This window comes from Salvia splendens, chromosome 14 (assembly GCF_004379255.2).
Source record: "Salvia splendens isolate huo1 chromosome 14, SspV2, whole genome shotgun sequence".
Taxonomy (NCBI): domain Eukaryota; kingdom Viridiplantae; phylum Streptophyta; class Magnoliopsida; order Lamiales; family Lamiaceae; genus Salvia; species Salvia splendens.
The window spans coordinates 14,207,581-14,229,566 of NC_056045.1; the positions used below are offsets into that span (position 1 = coordinate 14,207,581).

Consider the following 21,986-nt stretch of genomic DNA (forward strand, 5'->3'; position numbering starts at 1 on the left):
AATGTTACTACTTGAAAATGATGTTTCTCGTGAAGTAAACTAAATGTTTTTTTAGAAGGTTGATTGGGTTTTTAATAATTAATTTTTCTCTCCTGCTGCTTTCTTTTAAAGGTATTTATTTTTGAGTCGTTTTTATTTAATAGAAAAGTTATAACTTTAAACTTCTTTAAACCAAAATTTTTTTCATTCTTTTAAGTTAATCAAGTTTTCAAATAAAACTCTATCCTTGCATGTTGTATCACGATCGCCACGTTTATAGTAACCCTAGTATGGGCGGTCGTGACATAAAGTCTCTCCTCCCTCGCTGGTCTCGTGGCAGTCTTGGCCGCAGAGTGCAGTCTACTGCAGGGGGTCGCCGCTCTCTAAGTGCGGCTCACTCCCACTCAAAGAAAGGTAGTGCCCCCTTTCCTTTTTAGCTGTAAGCTGCTGCTCATTTTTCTTGTTTCTTTCCTTGGCTTACTTGTTTGTATACTGCAGGGGACTTAGACTAACCCTCTCGGTTGCTACCTTGTTGATTTGGGCCGATGGGCTGTCGAGATTGGGCTTCAGTTTGGATCTAACGAAGGCCCATAGCTCGACACTCTAAGATTGTAATAGGCTAGCGTCTCTACTTGGAATTTTCCCCTTTCATTTCTCTTCAACTTGTAAGAAAAAAGATTATGCTAGTTGGTGTACTTCACTTCATTTATCTTCCTTATTAAAGTTTGTGATACTCGGTTTAAAAAGAAATTCTAGCTATCGAGTTTGTTTGCTCAAGGCTACAACAAATACCCTTCTTCTCATAAAATAAATTTCTAGTATTTATTTTTCATAATTCTCGAGAATCTAGGTCTCGGCTAATTACATTCAACCCCCCTTAATAAAAATTTCATCCCGAAATTTTGTCTCGGTTAGGCAAACAAAACGCTGTGGGTACTTTTCTTTCAACTGGTCCTGGAGCTCCCACATCGCCTCCACGCGGCCGTGGTGCTTCCATAGGACTTTCACTGTTACAATAGTTTTATTTCTCAACTCTTTCAATTTTCTGTCCAGAATTGCTTCGGCTTTTCTTTATAGTTCAAATCTGGTTCTAACACCATTTCTTCTTGGTGTACTATGTGTTTGGGGTCAAACACCTATTTCCTTAACTGTGATACATGAAACCACATTGTGAACATTCCCGAAGCTTGGCGGGAGTGCTATTATGTACGCCACAGGGCCGACTGTTTCTAGGATCTCGTAAGGTCCGATAAAACGCGGTTGTCACAGCTTGCTCTTGACGCCAAATCTGGTTATCCCTTTAGATGGGATACTTTCAGGAAGACCTTGTCTCCTGCTTTGAACTGTAAATCCGTTCGGCGAGCATCTGCATAGGATTTCTGTCTATCTTGGGCTTCTTTGATTCTCTCTCGAATCTATTGGACAATTTCTATCAATTCCTCTACAGAGTCTGGTCCGAGACATTTTTTTTTTCTCTCACCAACTTCATCCCAGTAAGGTGGTGATACTACATTCTTCCATAGAGTGCTTCATTAGGGCCATATTGATGGTTTGTCCTGGTAACTGTTGCGGTTGGGCAACTCTATAAGTGGAATGTACTGGCTCCCAGCCTTACTCCACGGTCGAGCACTCAAGGCTCTCAACCATATCCTCTAATGTCTGAATCGTTACCTTCGGACTGTCCATCCCGTCTGTGGATGGAATTGTTGTGCAAGAAAAGTTCAGCCCGAGTGCCTAACTCTCGCTGTGGCTTATCCAAAATCCTAGAAGTAGATTTTTAATCTCGATCTGAAGTAATCGTCATGGTACAACCATCAGGCGCACGATTTCTTGCACATAAATCTGTGCATTTTATCTGATCCATTAGGTGATACGAATTAGTATGAAGTGAGCACTTTTTGGTGAGACGATCTATAATCTCCCAGACTGGCGGTATTTTTCATTTGAGATTTTTTGCTATCCTGTCACAAATCCATTGGCTATATGCTCTCATTTCCATTCGGAAATCTCGAGGGGAACTGCAACTTTCATAGGGTATTATGGTATAAGTCTTCATTTTTGCTGGCCAGCCAGGCATTTTCTAGACACGAGGTTGCTCCGCCTCCTCACGAAAGTGGTCATGTTTCTCGGTTCTCACCTTCGCACGTGTCTTTTCCAACTTCTCATTACATCGTTGAGCCTCTATGATCTTGGTTCTTAAGTCTGGCTCAATCACTAGCGTCGTTATTCTTCCTCCTACTGTCTCGGGCGCTTTCACTATCTCTAATTGCATCCTATCGAACTTGCGGATCAATGTTTCCTCTTGAGTTAGAAAAGAAGCCAGTTGCGGGTGGTTCTTCCTACTCAAAGCATCGGCTACCACGTTCGCCTTGCCCGGGTGATAGTGAATACCGCAATCATAATCCTTCACGATCTCTAGCCAACGTCGTTGTCGCATGTTCAACTCTTTCTGCTCGAAGAAGTACTTGAGACTCTTATGGTCCGTAAAAATCTCACATCTCACTCCATAGAGATGATGTCTCCAAATCTTTAGTGCGTGCACTACTGCTGCTAGCTCTAAATCATGAGTCGGAAAGTTCAGCTCATTCGGCCTCAATTGCCGGGAAGCATATGCTATCACATTCCCATCTTGCATCAACACGCATCCTAGTCCCACTTTCGACGCGTCAGTATATACGGTGAAGTCCTTGTCGGGTTCTGGTACCGCTAGGACATGTATTGTAGTCAATTTCTCCCTCAACAGTTGAAAACTCGCCTCGCATTCCGGCATCCAAACTACCTTGATTCCCTTCTTCAACAGTTGCATCATTGGTCTCGCGATCTTAGAGAATCCCTCGATGAAACGTCGTAGTATCCCGCCAATCACAAGAAACTGCGGATTTCACTCAGCGTTTTCGGCGACTTCCAATCTTGCACAGCCTCGACCTTTGCAGGGTCTACTTATATTCCATTATCCGTCACGATATGACCTAGAAAGTTCACTCTATTCAACCAGAACTCACACTTACTAAACTTGGCATATAACTTTTACTTCCGCAATGTCTCCAACACTGTTCGCAGGTGTCATCCATGCTCCTCCTCGTTCTTCGAGTATACCAACACATCGTCGATGAAGACTAACACAAACTTATTGAGATACTCGTGGAAAACTCGATTCATCAAGTCCATGAAAACTGCCGGGGCGTTAGTCAGTCCAAATGGCGTCACGGCAAACTCATAATGGACATAACGAGTGCGAAAAGCAGTCTTAGGCACATCCTCTCGTCGGACCTTTAGTTGATGATATCTCGACCTCAAGTCCATCTTTGAAAATACGCCAGCTCCTCGAAGTTGGTCAAATAAATCATCGATCCTTGGCAGTGGGTACTTATTCTTCAAGATCAACTTGTTGAGCTCACAATAGTTGATGCACATCCTCATCGTTCCATCCTTTTTCTTCACGAACAACACATGCGCTCTCCACGGTGACACACTAGGTTGAATGATTCCAAAATCTAGCAGTTTGTGCAACTGAATCTTCACTTCAGGAAACTCCTTAGGGGCCATTCGGTAAAGTGCTTTCGATACTGGCGTAGATCCAGGTTCCAAATCAATGGTAAACTCCACTTGCCTGTCAGGCGGCAATCTAGGCAAAGTTTCAGGAAATACGTCGGGAAAGTCTCGTACTACGGCCACGTCTTCCACCTTCAAGTCCTTCTCATCCTCTCTATTTAAGTACACAAGATACGCCGGACGCCCTTTTCTGATCATCGTCGTTGCTTGCAATGCAGAGATTATGGAGGTTCGTCGGTTCATGGTAATCCCATACAAGATAATCGGCTCGTCGCTAGAGGCTTGGAAAGAAATATGTCTCTCTTTGCAATGGATCGTCGCGTGATTCTCGACAAGCCAATTCGTTCCCAAAATTATGTTAACATTCTCCAAAGGCATAACGTGCAAAAGTCGAGCTACTACTCCTAACTCTCAAAACACAAACTATATGTTCGAGCAAGTTTGCGAAATATCAATCAGACCTCCAACAGGTGAAGACACACTCAAACCCAAATCACGTTTAACAATAGAGAGTTCTAAGGTATTCACACATGACATCAAAATAAAAGAGTGCGAAGCACCCGTATTAAACATCACGATAATAGGTAGTTGCTGGAGCTTGCCCATACCTGCCAAGTTATCTTTGCCCTTGTTGGCTTGCTGCTCCTGCCCTTGATTTCCTCTCAAAGCATATGCCCTTGCCTGTTGTGGGGCCCACTTGTCGGATCGGTTGTGGTTGTTGCGGTTGTCTCTGTCCTTGTCCATTCCTCATTCCTCCTTTATTGTTCGGACACTCTCGAGACATGTGTCCGTTTCCACCACAAGCGAAGCATCGGATGCCTCCAACATGAAACTTGGAGCACCGGTTACAGTAAGGTACCCTCTGTTGATTTCCTCTCTGTTGTGGCACGACTTGTCGGCCATAGTTCTATGGGTGGCGGAGAGTGGAATGGTGTCGCTTGTTGTTAAAAGGGGCTCGGTTGCCTTCCCACTTCCTCTTGTCTCTATAGTTCGATTGTGGTGCGGGTGGTATAGGATTTGCCACCTTCTCGTTCTTAGGCAGTGCCTCTTCCACATCTAAGGCGCAACTCAAAATATCGGAGTAAGAAATTCCTTGGCGGCTGGCCACGGCTACTCTTATCTCGGTTCTAAGGCCAGCGCGAAACTTCACGGCCATCTTCTCATCCGTGTCCACCAACTCGGGTGCATATCGGGTCATCGCACAAAGTGCACGGTCATACTCTGTCACCATCATGTTTCCCTGTTTCAAGGTGTGGAACTCTACTATCTTGGCTCGTCTGTAGCTCATGGGGACGTACTTATTATACACCTCCTCCTTGAACTCATTCCCATGTAAACGCCTCTCGGCGGGCGGGGTCTATTGTCTTTCGCCTAGTTTCCCACCACTGATCAGCAGGCCCAGTCAATTGATAAGTCACGCATGCCAGACGCTCCTTATCAGTGCACACCATAAACTCAAAAATACGCTTGATGTCGCGTATCCAGGCCTCTGCCTTTTGTGGCTCACCCAACCCATCAAACATTGGGGTTTTTCCTTTCGGAAGGTCTTGATGTATTCCTTATCTTGAGGTTGCGGTAGGGGAGGTGGAGGAGGAGGGGGTTGATTCCCAACACTTCCCTTGGACCGTTCCTCTTCATTTCCCCCTACTCGTGGGCCACGTCTACGTCTCGATGACATCTTGATCTAAATCACAAGTTAGCATCGTTGTTAGTATTCGTTGTTATCAAAACAAGGCTTCCTTGCATTCATTCACGTGTACGAAACGATAAACCACAAGTGCGCGAAGTCAAACAAAACGTGGAACTTTTATAGAAGCTTGGAAAGGGAAACAAAACATTCGTTCAAGATCAAAAGCAAAAGTGTCACGACCGCCCATACTAGGGGTACTATAAACGAGGAGATCGTGACCACGGGATAGCAATGAAGACAACATTTAAGGATGACAGTTCATAAGAAAGGCTCAAATAGCTTAAAAGAATAATATTTTAGTTCATTAAAAGTTAAACAACGAGTTTTTAGCTTAAAGAAACTTAATGTCATAAATTCATTATCAATTAGTGCAAAGACTTATAGCAAACGATTTTTCAAAGGAAGCGGCGGGGAAAAATAAATATCAAAATCCATTAATCTCCAAAAGAATAATTGTTTTACTTTACGAAAACCCATTTTAGAGTAACGAAGTAAACAGCGAATTAACGTCTAAAAGGATTTGACATGCCAAAATAGTACGAAGTAAAGAACTCTTGGGGCATAGATAAAAAAAGTATAGCAGCGGAAATAAGGTTTCAAAGAGAGTCAAGGATGACGCCTATGTATGAAGACACAACGCATCCAAAAATTTCCTAGGCCGAATCAACATCCACCGCAACATCCCGCTCAACCGGTTACATAGGGAAACACATGTAGGGCTAAGTACTTATTATACTCAATGGGCTCATGCCGAAAACATTTTATATATAGTTATGTCATCCATACCAGTGATCTCGAGTTTTACATGTAGTTAAGAAATATCACGAGAACACAAAAATATTTCATAGACTGGCCAGTCAAATAATCTCCTCACTTTCTCAACAATCCATCAATCACAATCATCATTCCATGTGCGACGAAAGTGTGGCCACACTATTCGCCCACGAGACCGGCCGACTAGCAAAGACGGCTCACGATCCCACCAGTGTACAAAGCCTGATAGGGTTTGCGGCTCTACTCAGACCCGAATTCGTTTCACAACACAGCCATATAGCCTAACGGAGCAAGCTAGGACGAACTAGGCATCAGGCAACAATCTCATAAACAAAACATCATGGCATGACATAACAAGTTAAACCACCCTTATAACACCAGATCATATTTTCGGAAAATAAAAGATTTGTAAAAGAAAGTCCACCTCGTTTGCTTAAACAACACAATACCCAACTCAAAGCAACCCTCATTCCTTGTGCTCACATATACACAATCCCCTTGCCAACACCACAGCACAATCAGCCTTCCATCAATACAAATTATCATGCATGTCCTATCGTTCCTTTCATCGTTCTCTTAAATTACCCACCCCAACATTCATCAACATAAGGAAAAACATGCCATAATATTTCTCAACTTATCACACATAATCACGTCATAAGATACATTCCTTGATCATACATGCATCATATAATTCACCCAAACTTGGCAACAAGTATTATTTTGACATAACAGAAATCTGGTAGAACTGCGCAGTCGTTCTGTAAAAATCACCAAAAATCCATCCGACCTCATATGAAGCTAAATTTTGGTCACTACACAGTAGCCACGTTCAAGAACGTCCAGTTAAAAGTTTACACCGAAATCATATCATTTGGTCAGTCAAAACAACAATGCAACCCTCTGGTCGGAACATAAAAATTCTGGCAGTACTGCGCGGTTCGATTGAAAAATTTACCAAATATTCATCCGATGTTCAATGAGGCTGAAATTTTCACAAAACACAGAAGACTCTTCACATTACATCAAGTCGAAAATTCACATCAAGAAAAGGCCATTTGTTTGGTCAAATAAAAAACGAAACTCTCTGGGCGAGAATACTAGTTTCTGGCAGAATTGCGCAGTCAACTTTAAAAATTTATTAAAGTTTCATCTTTTGTCAAAAGGGGCTGATATTCACACAACACACATAAAACACCTCAACATTTACTCAGTTAAAAATTCGTGTCAAAATATGAGCGTTTGGCTGGTCAAACACACGTTAGAATCCACTGTCTAACGCCACAGTTTTCAGGCTTCACAATTTTGAAATTAGGATTTATTCCTCATTCATCCAAACACAATTATTCATGCTTCCAACACACAATCATGCTTCATAAAGTTCTCACAATCATGTTCTCATATATTCACACATCATTATCAATGAATCATCCAAATTTCACACATACACATTCATAAACGTACATCCACAAATTTCCTCACACAACACATCAATCCCCCCCGATTAAATTTTCGATCTATGATTCCTACACTCACTATATGCATGAGGGAATCAAGAAAAAAAATTCAATGGAAAGGATGAGGAAAAGATTTTAAATTATACATTCTTGAATCAAAATCAAACGGTAGAAACACGGATTGATGCGTTTCCTCGGAAACTCTTGAAATTCCAACTCCGATGGATGCAAGAACAAGGATTGAAGGAGAGTTTTTGGAGAGAATGTAGAGAGGAAGGAGGAGGCGTGTAAGAGTGAGGGAGAGAGAGGTGGACGGTTGGGAGGGGAAAAAATATGGGGGCTAGGGTTAGGTTTAGGTGATTTTATAGTAGGTTTAATCCCCAACTAAATTAATTTATTAATTAATTGTGGAGGAATAAAATAGAGGCCAATAAATAAAATCCCACAATTAAAAGAAGGGAATTTCGAAAATTGGCTATTAAATTAACAAGGAATTTATTTGGTATTTACTTGGAGAGAAATATATTCACAACTTAGGAATTAAAACAATGAATATTTCATAAACAAGGGAACAAAATAAGTTAAATCTCCAAGTAGGAAATAAAAGGGGGAGAGCGAAAATTTAATGGGTGCACAAGGAAAATTATTTAAATCCTCAATTAAATAAGAATAGGATTTAAATTTGGTAATTTCTTTATAGGAAAAGACTCCCATAAAATAGGTAACAATTAAATAAATTTCCACAAGGAAATTTGAAACATAAGGGGCGTGTGATATGGAGAGCAAAATACAAGGAAAATATTCACATCCCCAATTAATTTGACTTAGGTATTAATTTGGTATTTATTTGAATAAAATGAATTCCACAAAGCAGGGAAACAAGTATGATTTCCTTCTTAATCAAAGGGGCCAAAATTTGGGTATTATTCCCACATGGGAATAGTTCCAATATTAATCAAATTATGGTGAGGAAACAAAATGTGACAAGATTTAATTGGATTTAAAAAAAAATGAAGGGAATCAACAAGGTACCAGTTAAATCAAAGAAATAATCCATCCTCCTAATTAAATTAGGGGATTTTTCGAAATCCCTCAAGAATAGGCTAGGGTTCGAAATTCATGTAGTACAAGTTTGGAATAGTTTGTTTTGGATTTAATTTGGATAAATATCCCAAAACAATTAATTAAATCCAAGAAAAAGAATATAGTTTCTAATAATTGGAGGGGCCGAAAATAGCCACTTTATTTGGCTAGAACAAAATGCATGCTCTTATTTAAATTAATTTCCCACATTGAAAAATATAAATAACACTTCATTCCAAATCACCCTTAACAATTTATTCCACATAGCCAACTCAATCATGTAGCAACAATTAAATTTCATAATGAAATTCCCAATAGACATAATAAAATAAAAGTTGCAAAATTTTTTTTTGGGATGTTACATCCTTTCCCTCTTAACAGAAATTTCGTCCCGAAATTTGACCGTCTCACAAAAACAACTCGGGGTACTTTTCTTTCATTCTATCTTCTAACTCCCACGTGGCTTCCTGGGAATATGGTGTTTCCACAATACCATCACAGATGCTATCGACTTGTTTCGCAACTCTTGCACCTTCCGATCTGGGATTGCCTCGGGCCTTTCCTCGTAGCTCATGTCGGGGGTTAGGATCACTTCCTCTTGATGAATCACATGCTTGGGGTCGAACAAGTACTTGCGCAACTGCGACACATGGAACACGTTGTGCACATTCCCAAAACTGGGAGGTAACGCCAAACAGTACGCTACAAAATCTACTTCATCTGTGATCTCGTACGTCCCTACAAAACGCGGTTTCAGCTTGCCCTTCACTCCAAACCTCACAACTCCTTTAGTCGGAGATACTTTCAAAAATACTTTGTCACCAACATCGAATTTGATCTCTGTTCGGCGCACGTCAGCATACGACTTCTGCCTATCTTGAGCTTCGTTGATCCTTGCACGGATTTGATGCACAATTTCGGTCATTTTCTTTATGGCGTCGAGTCCTAACATCTTCCCTCACCAACTTCATCCCAATAGAGCGGGGATTGATACTTCCTGCCATACAAGGCTTCATACGGCGCCATATCGATCGTCGCTTGATAGCTATTGTTATAGGCGAATTCAACCAACGGTAGAACAATTTCCCAACTTTCCCCTCGATCTAGGACAACGGCTCGCAGCATATCCTCAAGCGTTTAAATCGTCCTCTTTGACTGCCCGTCCGTCCGATTACGGGTGATAAGCAGTGCTGAAGTTCAATTGCGTGCCCAGTTCCCGTTGCAAACTCATCCAAAACTTTGATGCAAACTTCGTATCGTGGTCGGACACAATGGTCTTTGGCACCCCATGCAAACGTACAATCTCACTCACGTAAAGCTTAGCTAACTTGTCTGGTCCACAAATTCTAATTGGTAAAAAGTGCGCGCTTTAGTCAGTCGATCGATGATCCCGCAGATCGCAGTGTTGCCCTTTTGTGACTTTGGCAAACCCGTCACGAAATCCATGGCTAGATGCTCCCACTTCTTTTCGGGAATTTCAAGCGGTTGCAAAATCCCATATGGCCGTTGGTGTAAGGCCTTCACTTGTTGACATGCTAGACATCGCTCCACATACGATGCTACATCCCCTTTCATTTCATTCCACCAAAAATGCTGTTTCAAGTCTCGATATATCTTCGTGCTTCCGGGGTGAGCAGTGTAAGACGTATCGTGTGCTTCACTCAAAATCTCATCTTTCAGTGCCTCATCGCTCGGCACACACAATCGTCCATCGAATGTCAAAGCATTGTCTGCCTCCTCACGATAACGATCAAGTTTCTCGGCTCTCACCTTCACACGTAATTCTTCCAACTTCTCATCACGTCGTTGGGCTTCTATGAGCTTGGTTCTCAAGTCTGGCTCAATTACTAGCGTTGTTATTCTTCTTCCTATTGTCTCGGGCGCTTTCACTATCTCCAATTGTATTCTGTCGAAATCACGAATCAACGCTTCCTCTTGCGTTAGGAAAGAAGCCAATTGAGGTTGGTTCTTCCTACTCAAAGCATCGGCTACTACGTTCACCTTGCCCGGATAGTAGTGAATACCGCAATCATAATCTTTCACGATCTCTAGCCAACGTCTTTGTCGCATATTTAGCTCCTTCTGCTCGAAGAAGTACTTGAGACTCTTGTGATCCGTATATATCTCGCATCTCACCCCATAGAGATGATGTCTCCAAATTTTCAGTGCGTGCACTACTACTGCTAGCTCCAAATCATGGCTCGGAAAATTCAGCTAGTTTGGTCTCAATTACCGGGAAGCATATGCTATCACTTTCCTATCTTGCATCAACATGCATCCTAGTCCTACTTTTGACGCGTCAGTAGAGACGGTGAAGTTCTTGTCGGGTCCTGGTACCGCTAGGACAGGTGTTGTAGTCAATTTCTCCTTCAACAGTTGAAAACTCGCCTCGCATTCCGGCGTCCAAACCACCTTGATTCCTTTTTTTAACAATTGCATCATCGGTCTCGCGATGTTAGAGAATCCCTCGATGAAACGTCTGTAGTATCCTGCCAATCCCAAGAAACTGTGAATTTTACTCGGTGTTTTCGGCGACTTCCGATTTTGCACAGCCTCGACCTTCACTGGGTCCTCTTGAATTCCATTATCCGTCACGATAGGACCAAGAAAGTTCACTCGAGTCAACCAAAACTCACCCTTACTGAACTTGGCATAAAGCTTATCTTTTCGTAACGTTTCCAACACAGTTTGCAGGTGCCATCCATGCTCCTCCTCGTTATTCGAGTATACCAACACATCATCAATGAATACTAACACAAACTTATCGAGATACTCGTGGAAAACTCAGTTCATCAAGTCCATGAAAACTACCGGGGCGTTAGTAAGTCCAAATGGCATCACAACGAATTCATAATGGCCATAACGAGAGCGAAAAGTAGTCTTAGGCACATCCTCTCGTCGGACCTTTAATTGATGATACCCCGACCCCAAGTCCAGTTTCGAAAATACGCCCGCTCCTTGAAGTTGGTCAAACAAGTCGTCGATTCTTGGCAGTGGGTACTTATTCTTCAAGTTCAACTTGTTGAGCTCACGATAGTCGATGCACATCCTCATCGTTCCATCCTTTTTCTTTACGAACAACACAAGCGCTCCCCATGGTGATACACTAGGTTGGATAAATGCCAAATCTAGCAGTTCTTGCAACTGAATCTTCAATTCAGCCAACTCTTTAGGGGCCATTCGGTATGGTGCTTTCGATACTGGCACAGATCCAGGTTCTAAGTCAAAGGTAAACTCCACTTGTCTGTCGGGCGACGGTCCCGACAAAGTTTCAGGGAACACGTCGGGAAAGTCTCGTACTACCGCCACGTCTTCACCTTCAAGTCTTTCTTCTCCTTTCCATTCAAGCACACAAGATACGCCGGACGCCCTTATCTGATCATCGTGGTTGCTCGTAAAGTAGAGATTATGGAGGTTCGTCGGTTCATGGAAATCCCATACAAGCTAGTCGACTCTTTGCTAGAGGCTCGAAAAGAAATTTGCCTCTCCTTGCAATGTTACATCAAAACTCAGAATATGGATCAAGAACGCAAACTTTGATCAAGCAGTCTTAACTTGGATATGAACCGATTTCGAATTGTAACAATTGGTTATGATCATCCCCACGGAGCATGAAAGAACATGAGATAGGTCATGAATATGGGATTGAATCGAATTAATGTTAATTCTCATAGTAGGCTACCCAACAAGATAATTCCGTTGTTCGACCAAATTTGAAAGATCAACACATCAATGGGATAATGACTTAAAGGGTTGCGGAAAGAAAAAAATGATCAGTTGTATAAGGATTGAGAAATGTAGGCAGTTGTCACAAAGCGGTACTGACCATGGTTCAACGACATAATATGGAATGATAGAATCACATCAATGGGTTCATAAGTTTGTGAAAGGCAACCAAAGTCAAAGGGGCTTTTGAAAAAAAATCAAGTGGATTAAGTTTGTTAAGGCAAGGTACAAAATGTAGACCTTAACTTCGTTTTGTAAAAAGAAAGGTTCTATTATGGAAAGAATACATATAGTGGAACTGAAAGAAAAAGACTTTCACTCTATGAGAAAGAACTTGACACAGACATGGTTACAAAATGAAAAGCTGAACAAAAGTTCAGAGAAGAATATCCCATAGAAAACATGTCTGCGAAACATGCCTATATTGAAGGACATGACTGCAAGCAGCCTTAGGTATGAAGTTCAATAGCAAATGATCACAAAGTCAAAATATTGTTCGTATAAATAATAAGTCAAAGAAGACCACAATCAATCCAAGTGTCCAAAGTTATGAAGGCAACACCACTTTCCAAGAATTGAAAGTGAGTTATGACTCAATGGAGGAAAAGAAATAATATGCATCACTTGCAAGGGGTGAATGAAACAAGCTGTCAAATAGACAAGGGCTCACGGTTATTTGAAAGGTCCTGAAAAATAACTTCTTAGAATCCAAGTAAGAACTGTTGATTAAAATAGTTTGTTATAGCTATTAAAGTCGCACCACCTCGTTCATCTTTCGCAAGCCGAGACTGGTAACATCGCTCTAAGAACTGTGGATTCCACGCTGAGATTCTCTGTGTCAATGCCACTAATAATGATAGTCGGAGTCCATATCTTCATAAAGTTCTCTGTATGTCATAATGATTATCCTCGTAGGATATTGTTGTCATCCTCGTGCTCCTTAGCAGGGTATGAAGATCATCTCCATCGTTTTGCCGCTTACGCACGATTACACTATACTAATTTAAATCGCGAGTATGACCGCTCTTCGTTGCATGAAAATATCACTTAGCTTCCGCTCTTCTTGTCTCGCACCTTGACTTAAGGGTTTGCCTCAACTTTCATATTCTCGTACGTTTCATTGCTCAGAGAAGTAATAGTTAAGTTTTCAACTTAGAACTACGATTCGCGCGGTCAACTAGGCTTATATTTTAGGTACTCTAAGTTCACAACACAATTCGTCATCTACCACAATTTACGTCATTCAGACCTCAAGATAAACACACAACATTTTCACATCCCATAGCAAAACACTTTCAAACTTCACAATTATATTCACAACTTTTGAAACAAAATTTCTTTACACTTTCACACTTTTCGAAAAAAAGCACATCTCACTTTTAAAGTAAAAGTTTTGACTCAAATTAAAACGTACTTTCGCATCAACTTCCATCATTCGTATAAAACACTCCATAGAATAACGCATCATACTTCGCACCTCATAACATACATAACATCACACTTCCATAGCTTAATTTTCCAAACGAAAAAGTTAATTTAATTTAATTTTATATATATATGTATTTTTTTTAACAATTCATAAACAAAACAGTTTCCATTGATAAATAAATTTTCTCCAAAAGAAAGAACTAACACGTTTTCATTTGAAGTTCAAGGATATTGCAAAACATAAACATTTTTCCTCAATCGAACAATTTCCAAAATTACCAACAACTTTCCACAATATAAACATTTTTCCTCAATCAAACTCCGCTAGAACAACTAGTCATTAATATTACAAAACATCAACCACAAAATCCTTTTCCATTTTTTTTTCTACATATCAAACCATGCAAATCTTTCAAAGCTCATAAAACATTTGTATTCCAAACAAAACACTCATGCGCTTCACATATATGTTTAAAACAACATTCTAAGATTACACATTTTTTTCAAATTTTTTTTTAACATTCTCAAAACAACTCATCCACTTTCGTCCTTCATGTAAAACACTCCATCATCCTATGTTCATATGCTCACGTCGTAGTACTTTCACACATTTAACACATACTTAGGTCATCATACCAATCTTGCTCATGTCCCACATAATCATACCATAACAATATCATATTCGCACATACAACACGTGCTTAGATCATCTTGTCAATCATGCTCATATTCCCCATAATCACACTATCACAATATCATTTTCACACATATAACACTTGTTTAGATCATCATGCCAATCATGCTCATGTTCCACATAATCATATCATCACAGTATCATTTTCACACATAACGTTTATTCACATGCGTACACTTCCCAAAACATCCTCATCATATCCTCATCAATTTTATACATCGATCTCACATTCTTTCAACAACTTAAAACATACATCACTTTCTTTGGTTGAGCGTGATGCTTTGGATGTTGAGCCTTCGTGATCTTTCTAGTCTAGGGGTACTAATCTAGACTTAGGCTGAAAGAAGACTCTCGGACCAGAGCGAAAGAACGAAGCTCTGATACCACTCTGTCACGACCGCCCATACTAGGGGTACTATAAACGAGGAGATCGTGACCACGGGATAGCAATGAAGACAACATTTAAGGATGACAGTTCATAAGAAAGGCTCAAATAGCTTAAAAGAATAATATTTTAGTTCATTAAAAGTTAAACAACGAGTTTTTAGCTTAAAGAAACTTAATGTCATAAATTCATTATCAATTAGTGCAAAGACTTATAGCAAACGATTTTTCAAAGGAAGCGGCGGGGAAAAATAAATATCAAAATCCATTAACCCATTTTAGAGTAACGAAGTAAACAGCGAATTAACGTCTAAAAGGATTTGACATGCCAAAAATAGTACGAAGTAAAGAACTCTTGGGCATAGATAAAAAAGTATAGCAGCGGAAATAAGGTTTCAAAGAGAGTCAAGGATGACGCCTATGTATGAAGACACAACGCATCCAAAAATTTCCTAGGCCGACTCAACATCCACCACAACATCCCGCTCAATCTGTACATAGGGAAAACACATGTAGAGCTGAGTACTTGTTATACTCAATGGGCTCATGCCGAAAACATTTTATATATAGTTATGTGATAAGTCGTATTCTAGGCCTTGGTTACTGGTCAGTATGATGTGCAAAATTGATTATATCTGCAAAACAGTTGCTCAAAGTGTGCAGGTTAAGTGTTCTAGCCAGTAGGGAAGTTTCGGAATGTTCAGGTGAAAAAGGGCGCCAGCATGATCTCATACTGATCAGTATTCGTGCTGAAACGGCTTGAGATGGAGAAGACGGATAGCTGGGACGGATTACCCACAATTGAGGGCAAAGAAGTCAACTTGCAATGAGGATTTACCCTAAAATCAAGGGTAAGCCTGCCTATAAAAGGAAGCCAAGAAGGAGAGAGAAGATATAGATACAGATTCACTCATTCACCACCATTTTTAGGTAGAGAGTTCTCTCGGTAATACCAGTCTTTCAGCCGTGTCCCGCTTCTTGCCTCGCCGCAGCCATGATCACCTGACGCCCAGATGTTCCTGGAGTACCAGTCATCCTCATTCCAGCCAGCAAGATCATAGTTTAGGAGTTCCATCGCCCGGAGTGGCAAAACACTTTTATTTCGTTTTCGTAGTTAAATTGCTTGTTTTTCCTTACGTTGGATCTTTGTTTGCTTTTGGATATTTTCTTCTTTTGAAGTACTTGTTGAAGATCCGAACGTGTTTATGCTATGAAGTTGTTTTCTGTTCAGTTTACTTTGCCGATCCCTTTTCTTTCTGCCTAGTTAGCTTAGATCTAGAGTTTCTGGTCGTTTTGAGTATCGAATCGTGTGTTTCCAGTTAGTAGTTTATTTCTTCGAGTTAGCATAATCTGTTTACTCTTATTTCATAGAGGTTTGTGTCAGGCAAGGTGCAGTTATGTGTTTCTTGTCTTCTTCCATGCTGATCAGTAGGCGGGATTTCAGTTTCGATGTTTGATTTTCGATTTGGATTTTTTTGATCGTAGATCTGTGTTCGTGAGTTATTAATCTGTGTTTTTATGGTGCTGGATCTGGTTTGTTTTTTCTGATTTTAGTTTGTGTTTGTTGAAGAAGATGATGTCCATATCCAAGTTTGGGACCACTTTTGTTTTTTAGATGCTTTTTGCTTTTTGTCCTTCACCTTTAGTACACCCTGCAGATCTGTCAGCCTAGTCACCACAACTACCACTTATTCTCTGCTTTTCTGTTTAGCCTTTTATAGAAACCTAGTACCTTCCGCATATTTTCTGTTACACCGCATCCACCATAATTCCACGTACACCACTACATGTCGACCACCATTCACCCTTCCTAGTCAGTAGGACACCATCTTAATTTCCCGTCTAGGTACAGACTCAACCCAAGCGTGGTAGCTAACCAAACCATCCAGAATATCACCACAATAGTTTTAACTCACCATCTCTATGGGATTCGACCCTTATCACCACTATACTGCTCAGTAGAAGTGGGTTGAGGATTCTTTGAAACCAGGGTCTAGGCTTAGTTAGGATCTCTATCCTGACCAGTAGGATATATTCTTGCTTGAACGACACCTACGCACCCTGCTGCATCTTTCAAATGGCACCGTTGCCGGGGATGGATGGCATTATTAGTTACTTTTGTGTGTGATACTTTGGTGTATATATTGTGTATAATTTTCCTTTTTCTTTTCATTTCAGTTTATGAGCAGTAGCTCGTCTCCTGATCAGTGGAGGCCGAAAATACTCAAGCGAGGAACTATACTCGTAACCACTCGTTCTGGCCTGTCGACCACCTTGTCTGACCTAGGCACGATTAGTGACGAAGAGAAGGGCACCATAGAGGGACCAATACCAGAAGAGAAACCACTGTTGGAAGCCAACCCAAGGGAGATGGCCAACCTGGGAGATGAAGACCCGGAGATCGGGACGCTGAACGCACATACTGAAGGAGAGCCCCCGCAAGCCATAGTCGTTACTCCAGGGCAAACCGCCTGCGATGTGAAGCCTCATGTGATCGCGATCCTGCCTACATACTATGGGAAGAGCTATGAAGGGCCGTATGAGTTTTGTAAAATTTGTAGGGCGCAAAGGAGACCAGCAGGAGCGACTAAGGATGATTATAGGCTGAAGGCTTTGCCATTTGTGTTCAAGGGGGAAGCTAACACCTGGTTTATGCGCCTGCCCCCCAACTCTATTGAGACTTGGCCGATTTCAAGTCAGCATTCCTGGGCAAGTTTTTTCCGTCATCCAAGACAAGCGCGCTGAAGAGGGAAATAACTAATGTGAAGCAAGGGTATGATAAACCCTTGAGTGATTATTGGGCAAGATACATGGGTCTTTTGGAATCATGTCCCAACCATCGCATGGCGGACATTGAAGTACATCATACTTTCTACGAAGGTATGAACGCGGTAACCAAGGACCTGGCAAATTCATCGTCAGGAGGAAGCTTCACACAATTACGGGTCAGCGAAGCGAAGAGAGTCCTAAGGAAGCTACTGAATGCAAAGAAAGAGTATGACCATTCAAGGGAAGGATACAACCGAGAGCGAGCTGCTGTTGCCTCGCTTACTGATCAGGAAAATAAGCTGGAGCAGAAAATGGATTTGAAAATGGATGAGCTGAAGAAGTCACTTCTGAGTGCGATCGAGAAGAGCACTCCACCACCTCCCCCAGCTGGGAATTACAACGGTGCAGAGCAGGGAAATCAAGGACCGAACTATGATCAGCCTAATGACTTCGGGAATATGGAGCAAGTTAATGCTGCATGGTACTTCAATTCTAGTGGGCATTGGATTATAGGTAGACAACGGGATGCACCATGGAGGGATCATCCAAACTTCCGATGGGGTGACGGAAGCCAAAATCAGAACCAAGGTCAGAACCAGTATAACCCCCATCCGAACCAAAACCCTAACCGTGGACCAGCAAACCCAGACTACCAGCCCAACTGGTCAGGAAGAAACCAACAATCCCAAAACCAAAACCCACAAAACCAGAACCCGAACCCTGTCTATGTGCCGCCCCACCAGAGAAACTTCCAAAATTTCCAAAATCAGCCGAACCCAGGACCCCAACACCATCAGAACCAAAATCAATTCCAAGGCCAGCACCAGAATCAATATCCTCAAGATCAGTACACCCCTCCTGCCCAGTATAACCAATACCCGCCTAATCAAGGCCAGCAAAACTCCCAGAACTATCAACACCAAGGGCCGAGTCATTTCCAAAATTCGAACAGGCCAAGGAGATCCGTTGAGGACATGATGGGTGAAATGCTAGCGTCACAGCAGAGCATCAAAGGAGAATTACAATCTCATAATGAGGTCGTGCAGGGGATGCAAAATGCCCAGAAGGAACATAAGGCGAACATGGATATGATGAATAGGCAGTTAGCACAACTGGCCAGTTCGGTGGGTAATTTGAAGGGAAATGCGGGGAACTCCCATCTACAGTCCAAATGCCCGAAAAGGCAAATGTGAGTAAGGTTACGTTGAGGTCAGGAACTACTTATGACGCGCCTCAACCGAAACGACCTAGTGGAGGATCCAATGGAACGAAGATAGGAGGCAATACCATTTCAGCGGAAGAATTAGGGAGACCTATGCCTCGGATGCAGGATCCATTCTTCTTGGATGATACACCAAGTGTAAGAGGTGAACCCGACACCCTACTGACCAGGAAGGAACCTCCTCAACCTGGGGAGAAAACCCTGGAACGCAACCACCGCCAAACCCTCAACCTTCGGCACCAACTCAGCAAGCCCCACCGATGATATCTCTAGACGCAATGGTAGAGTTTCTCCGTTTATAAGACCCCACTAGGAACTGGGCGGCGGAGTTGGTGAATTTCAGCCAAATCAGAGGGCAAGGGAATATGACCGCAGCAAGTCCGGCAGGGGCGATGTCAGTAACCAGTGCGCATCCCACGGTGCAGCCTCCGCCTACCGATCCGTTTCCCCCTACAATTCCACAAGAAGAACACTCTCCCGTCGAAGCCGTAATTGCAGAAACAGAGAAACTCTCTCCGGTAAACCAAGACTCCGAACCCTTGAATGATGAAGCAATTTTGGCTTACTACGATTCTGATCCGGAGGAGAGGGCGGAAAGGCTGAGGAAGGAGAACCAAAACCATGAGGGGGGAAATATAGCGGAGGAAACGCCTACTGTGGAGACCGTCCGTCAAGAGAGGGTTAGGGAAGAAATAGATCTGAACGAATCGGCACAGAAGCGCAGCCTCATGACCGATACGGAGTTTGAGTCAATCGTGGAAGAGGTAAACCGCAGAGAGGATACTGCTTTGATAGCTGAGGGTCTAGACCTCGCATCAAGGTCAGTAGGAGGGGTTGAGAAAGTACAGGGTGAAGAGAAAGAGCCGGAGCCAGTAGATCCCCTAGTGGAAGTAGGGGATAGTAGAATGCAGGTAGGAGAGGAGGAACCAGCTGCAGAAACCCAAGAGCCAGAACCGGTGGCGCCTCCAGTAGTGAAGCCCAAGCCCATAAAGCGGAGCTTAATATTGAAGACTGATCCTAAGGCAAACCGGCCTAAACCGCAGAGGGTTTCGCAGAGATGCTTGGGAAAGTGGGCAGCTAGTAGGGCAAAGCCGAACACAAAGGCAGATCCCGTGGAAATCTTGAGTGAAGAGGAGAGGACCACTCCCACAAAACCTGGGGAGGAGTCTTTACCTGTTACTGACCTAGAGGATACTGCAAGGGAAACCGAAGCGGTCTCTCCAACACTGAGTGGCCAAGGACAAGAGGCTGACGGGATGGCTGAGGGTCTGGACCTCGCATCCAGGTCAGTAGGCCACAGGGAGACCGGTCCTACTACCCAGGATCCATTTTCATCACAAGCTGAGAAAGAACCCGAAGAAGAGAAAGACAAAGTTGACAGAGAGGAAGTGAGATACCGTGAAGAGAGAAAACGAAAGGGGAAAGCCCCTATGAAGAAGAAGCCTAGCACCAAGAAACCGCGTCTCGTGAACACTGGCATAGTGATCACTGAGGCTGCTCAGAGGAACCCATCCAGCCGACGAGAGCAGAGTGATAGTGAGTATGAGATCAGTGAGGAATCTGAATCGGCCAGTGATACGTCCATGGAGGATGAGGAGTACAAGGAACAGCAACTTCCGAACGATCATCGGGAGTTATTACATCCACCGGCAGAGAGACTCCGATATAAGCGCTGGACAGTGGACCTTACTGATGATCTGGTAGAGGAGATGAAGCTTTTCGACTCGAAGGAGCTACAGAAAGCTTTCGATAGTAAGGATGAAGGGAGTAAGCAGGTGAAGAGCGGAAAGGTACTTCACATTCCTTCTTTGGATGAGTTAGGTGCCCGCGAGCAGTTTCTATCTTATTTGCACGCGTTAGGATTCGAATGGTTGTTGGAGAATGGAGATCCTAGTGTCCCGGTTAGATTAGCAAATGAGTTTTTCACGACCTTTAGATTTAAGGTCACCACTGATCTAGATGAGGAGTGTATCAGTTTTAGGCTGCTTGGAGGAGAGATACGGATGAGTTTGATTGAGTGGACCGTGCGTCTGGGAATGTTCAGTTTAGAGGAGGCCATATGGCCTGAGTGGAGAAGTAGGGAGCGGGGAATTCCCCGCAGACATGTGGAATTTGAGCCCCAGGAAGCCTGGGAGGAACTTACTCACCCTGATGCAGGGCAATTCCAGTCCACTATTTCCCGCTCCGTTCATTTCAACAACCCAATTCTGCGTCTTGTACAGCTTTACCTGGATTTCAATTTATTGGGGCAGTCGAACTCCGCTGTTAGGACATCGATGACGGAGTTATATCTTCTCTGGTGCGCCAAGCAGGGGAGGAAGTTGCATCTGGGTTTTTGGACCGCCTACCAATGCCATCTAATTGCCACCCACCCAGCGAGGAACCTCACTCTCTGCCATATCTTGGGAGTGTTCGTCAGAAACAACATCATCATCACGGAGGCCGAAGATTTATCCGACCAGATCATGGTGGATCCTCCTGGTCTTTTTGATACACCTTTATTCGTCCGAACAAACACCATTTACATGAGGCAGGGCGCACCCCAATTCTACGCAATGGGAGAAGAAGCTATACCGACTGGGAGGTCTGCAGCACATCCGGGAACACAAGAACAGGAGCAAAGACAGGAAAAGCTAGAGAAGGCTGTGTCCGAAGTAGCGGAGGAGAACAGACAGATGAGATCAGAAATGACACGGCTAGCATCAGTGATGGAAGGAATCCTGAAGGAGTCTGCAGGACAGACGAGGAAGAGTCAGAAGCAAAGAGCTTTGGAGACGATTGTTACCAGGCTAGGAGAGGAAAACCAACGGCTGATAACAGAAATGGCCAGGATGGCGTCCGTAATAGACGAGATATTGATGGAGTTAATGCAACAAGGCCAAAAGGAAGCTGTTGAACCAAGGGGCCATGGAGGCCGAGCTAATGAACCACGAGTATCAGAGGAGGTATTAACCAAGACGAAAGAAGCGGAACAAGAGGAAGGAGATGCCGAAGAGTCGGCAGAATCTGGGAACAAGCAATCCGAGAATGAGGAGGAGAAACCGGTAGAACCACCTGCACCACAACCTGCCCCGCGAAGGAGCAGGAGGAACAAGTGACCACCACCCCCACCTGACCAGTTAGTTTTCTTTTTATTTTCTCGTTTTTAGCTTTTCGTTTTTAATTGTGTTTTGTTTGTTTAGGTAGTATAATTTCTGTTTGTGCGCAAACCCCATTCATAACACTTAG

At 42.8% G+C, this 21,986-nt stretch overlaps 1 protein-coding gene across 1 annotated transcript; it reads left to right on the forward strand.

The window, feature by feature from the left end:
* Nucleotides 1-19,123: 19,123 nt before the first annotated feature.
* Nucleotides 19,124-21,654, forward strand: LOC121764227. Its single transcript, XM_042160283.1, has 2 exons — nt 19,124-19,827; nt 21,351-21,654. Exons 1-2 carry the CDS (start codon nt 19,124-19,126, stop codon nt 21,652-21,654), a joined length of 1,008 nt encoding a protein of 335 aa, XP_042016217.1.
* The last annotated feature ends 332 nt before the right edge of the window (nt 21,655-21,986 follow it).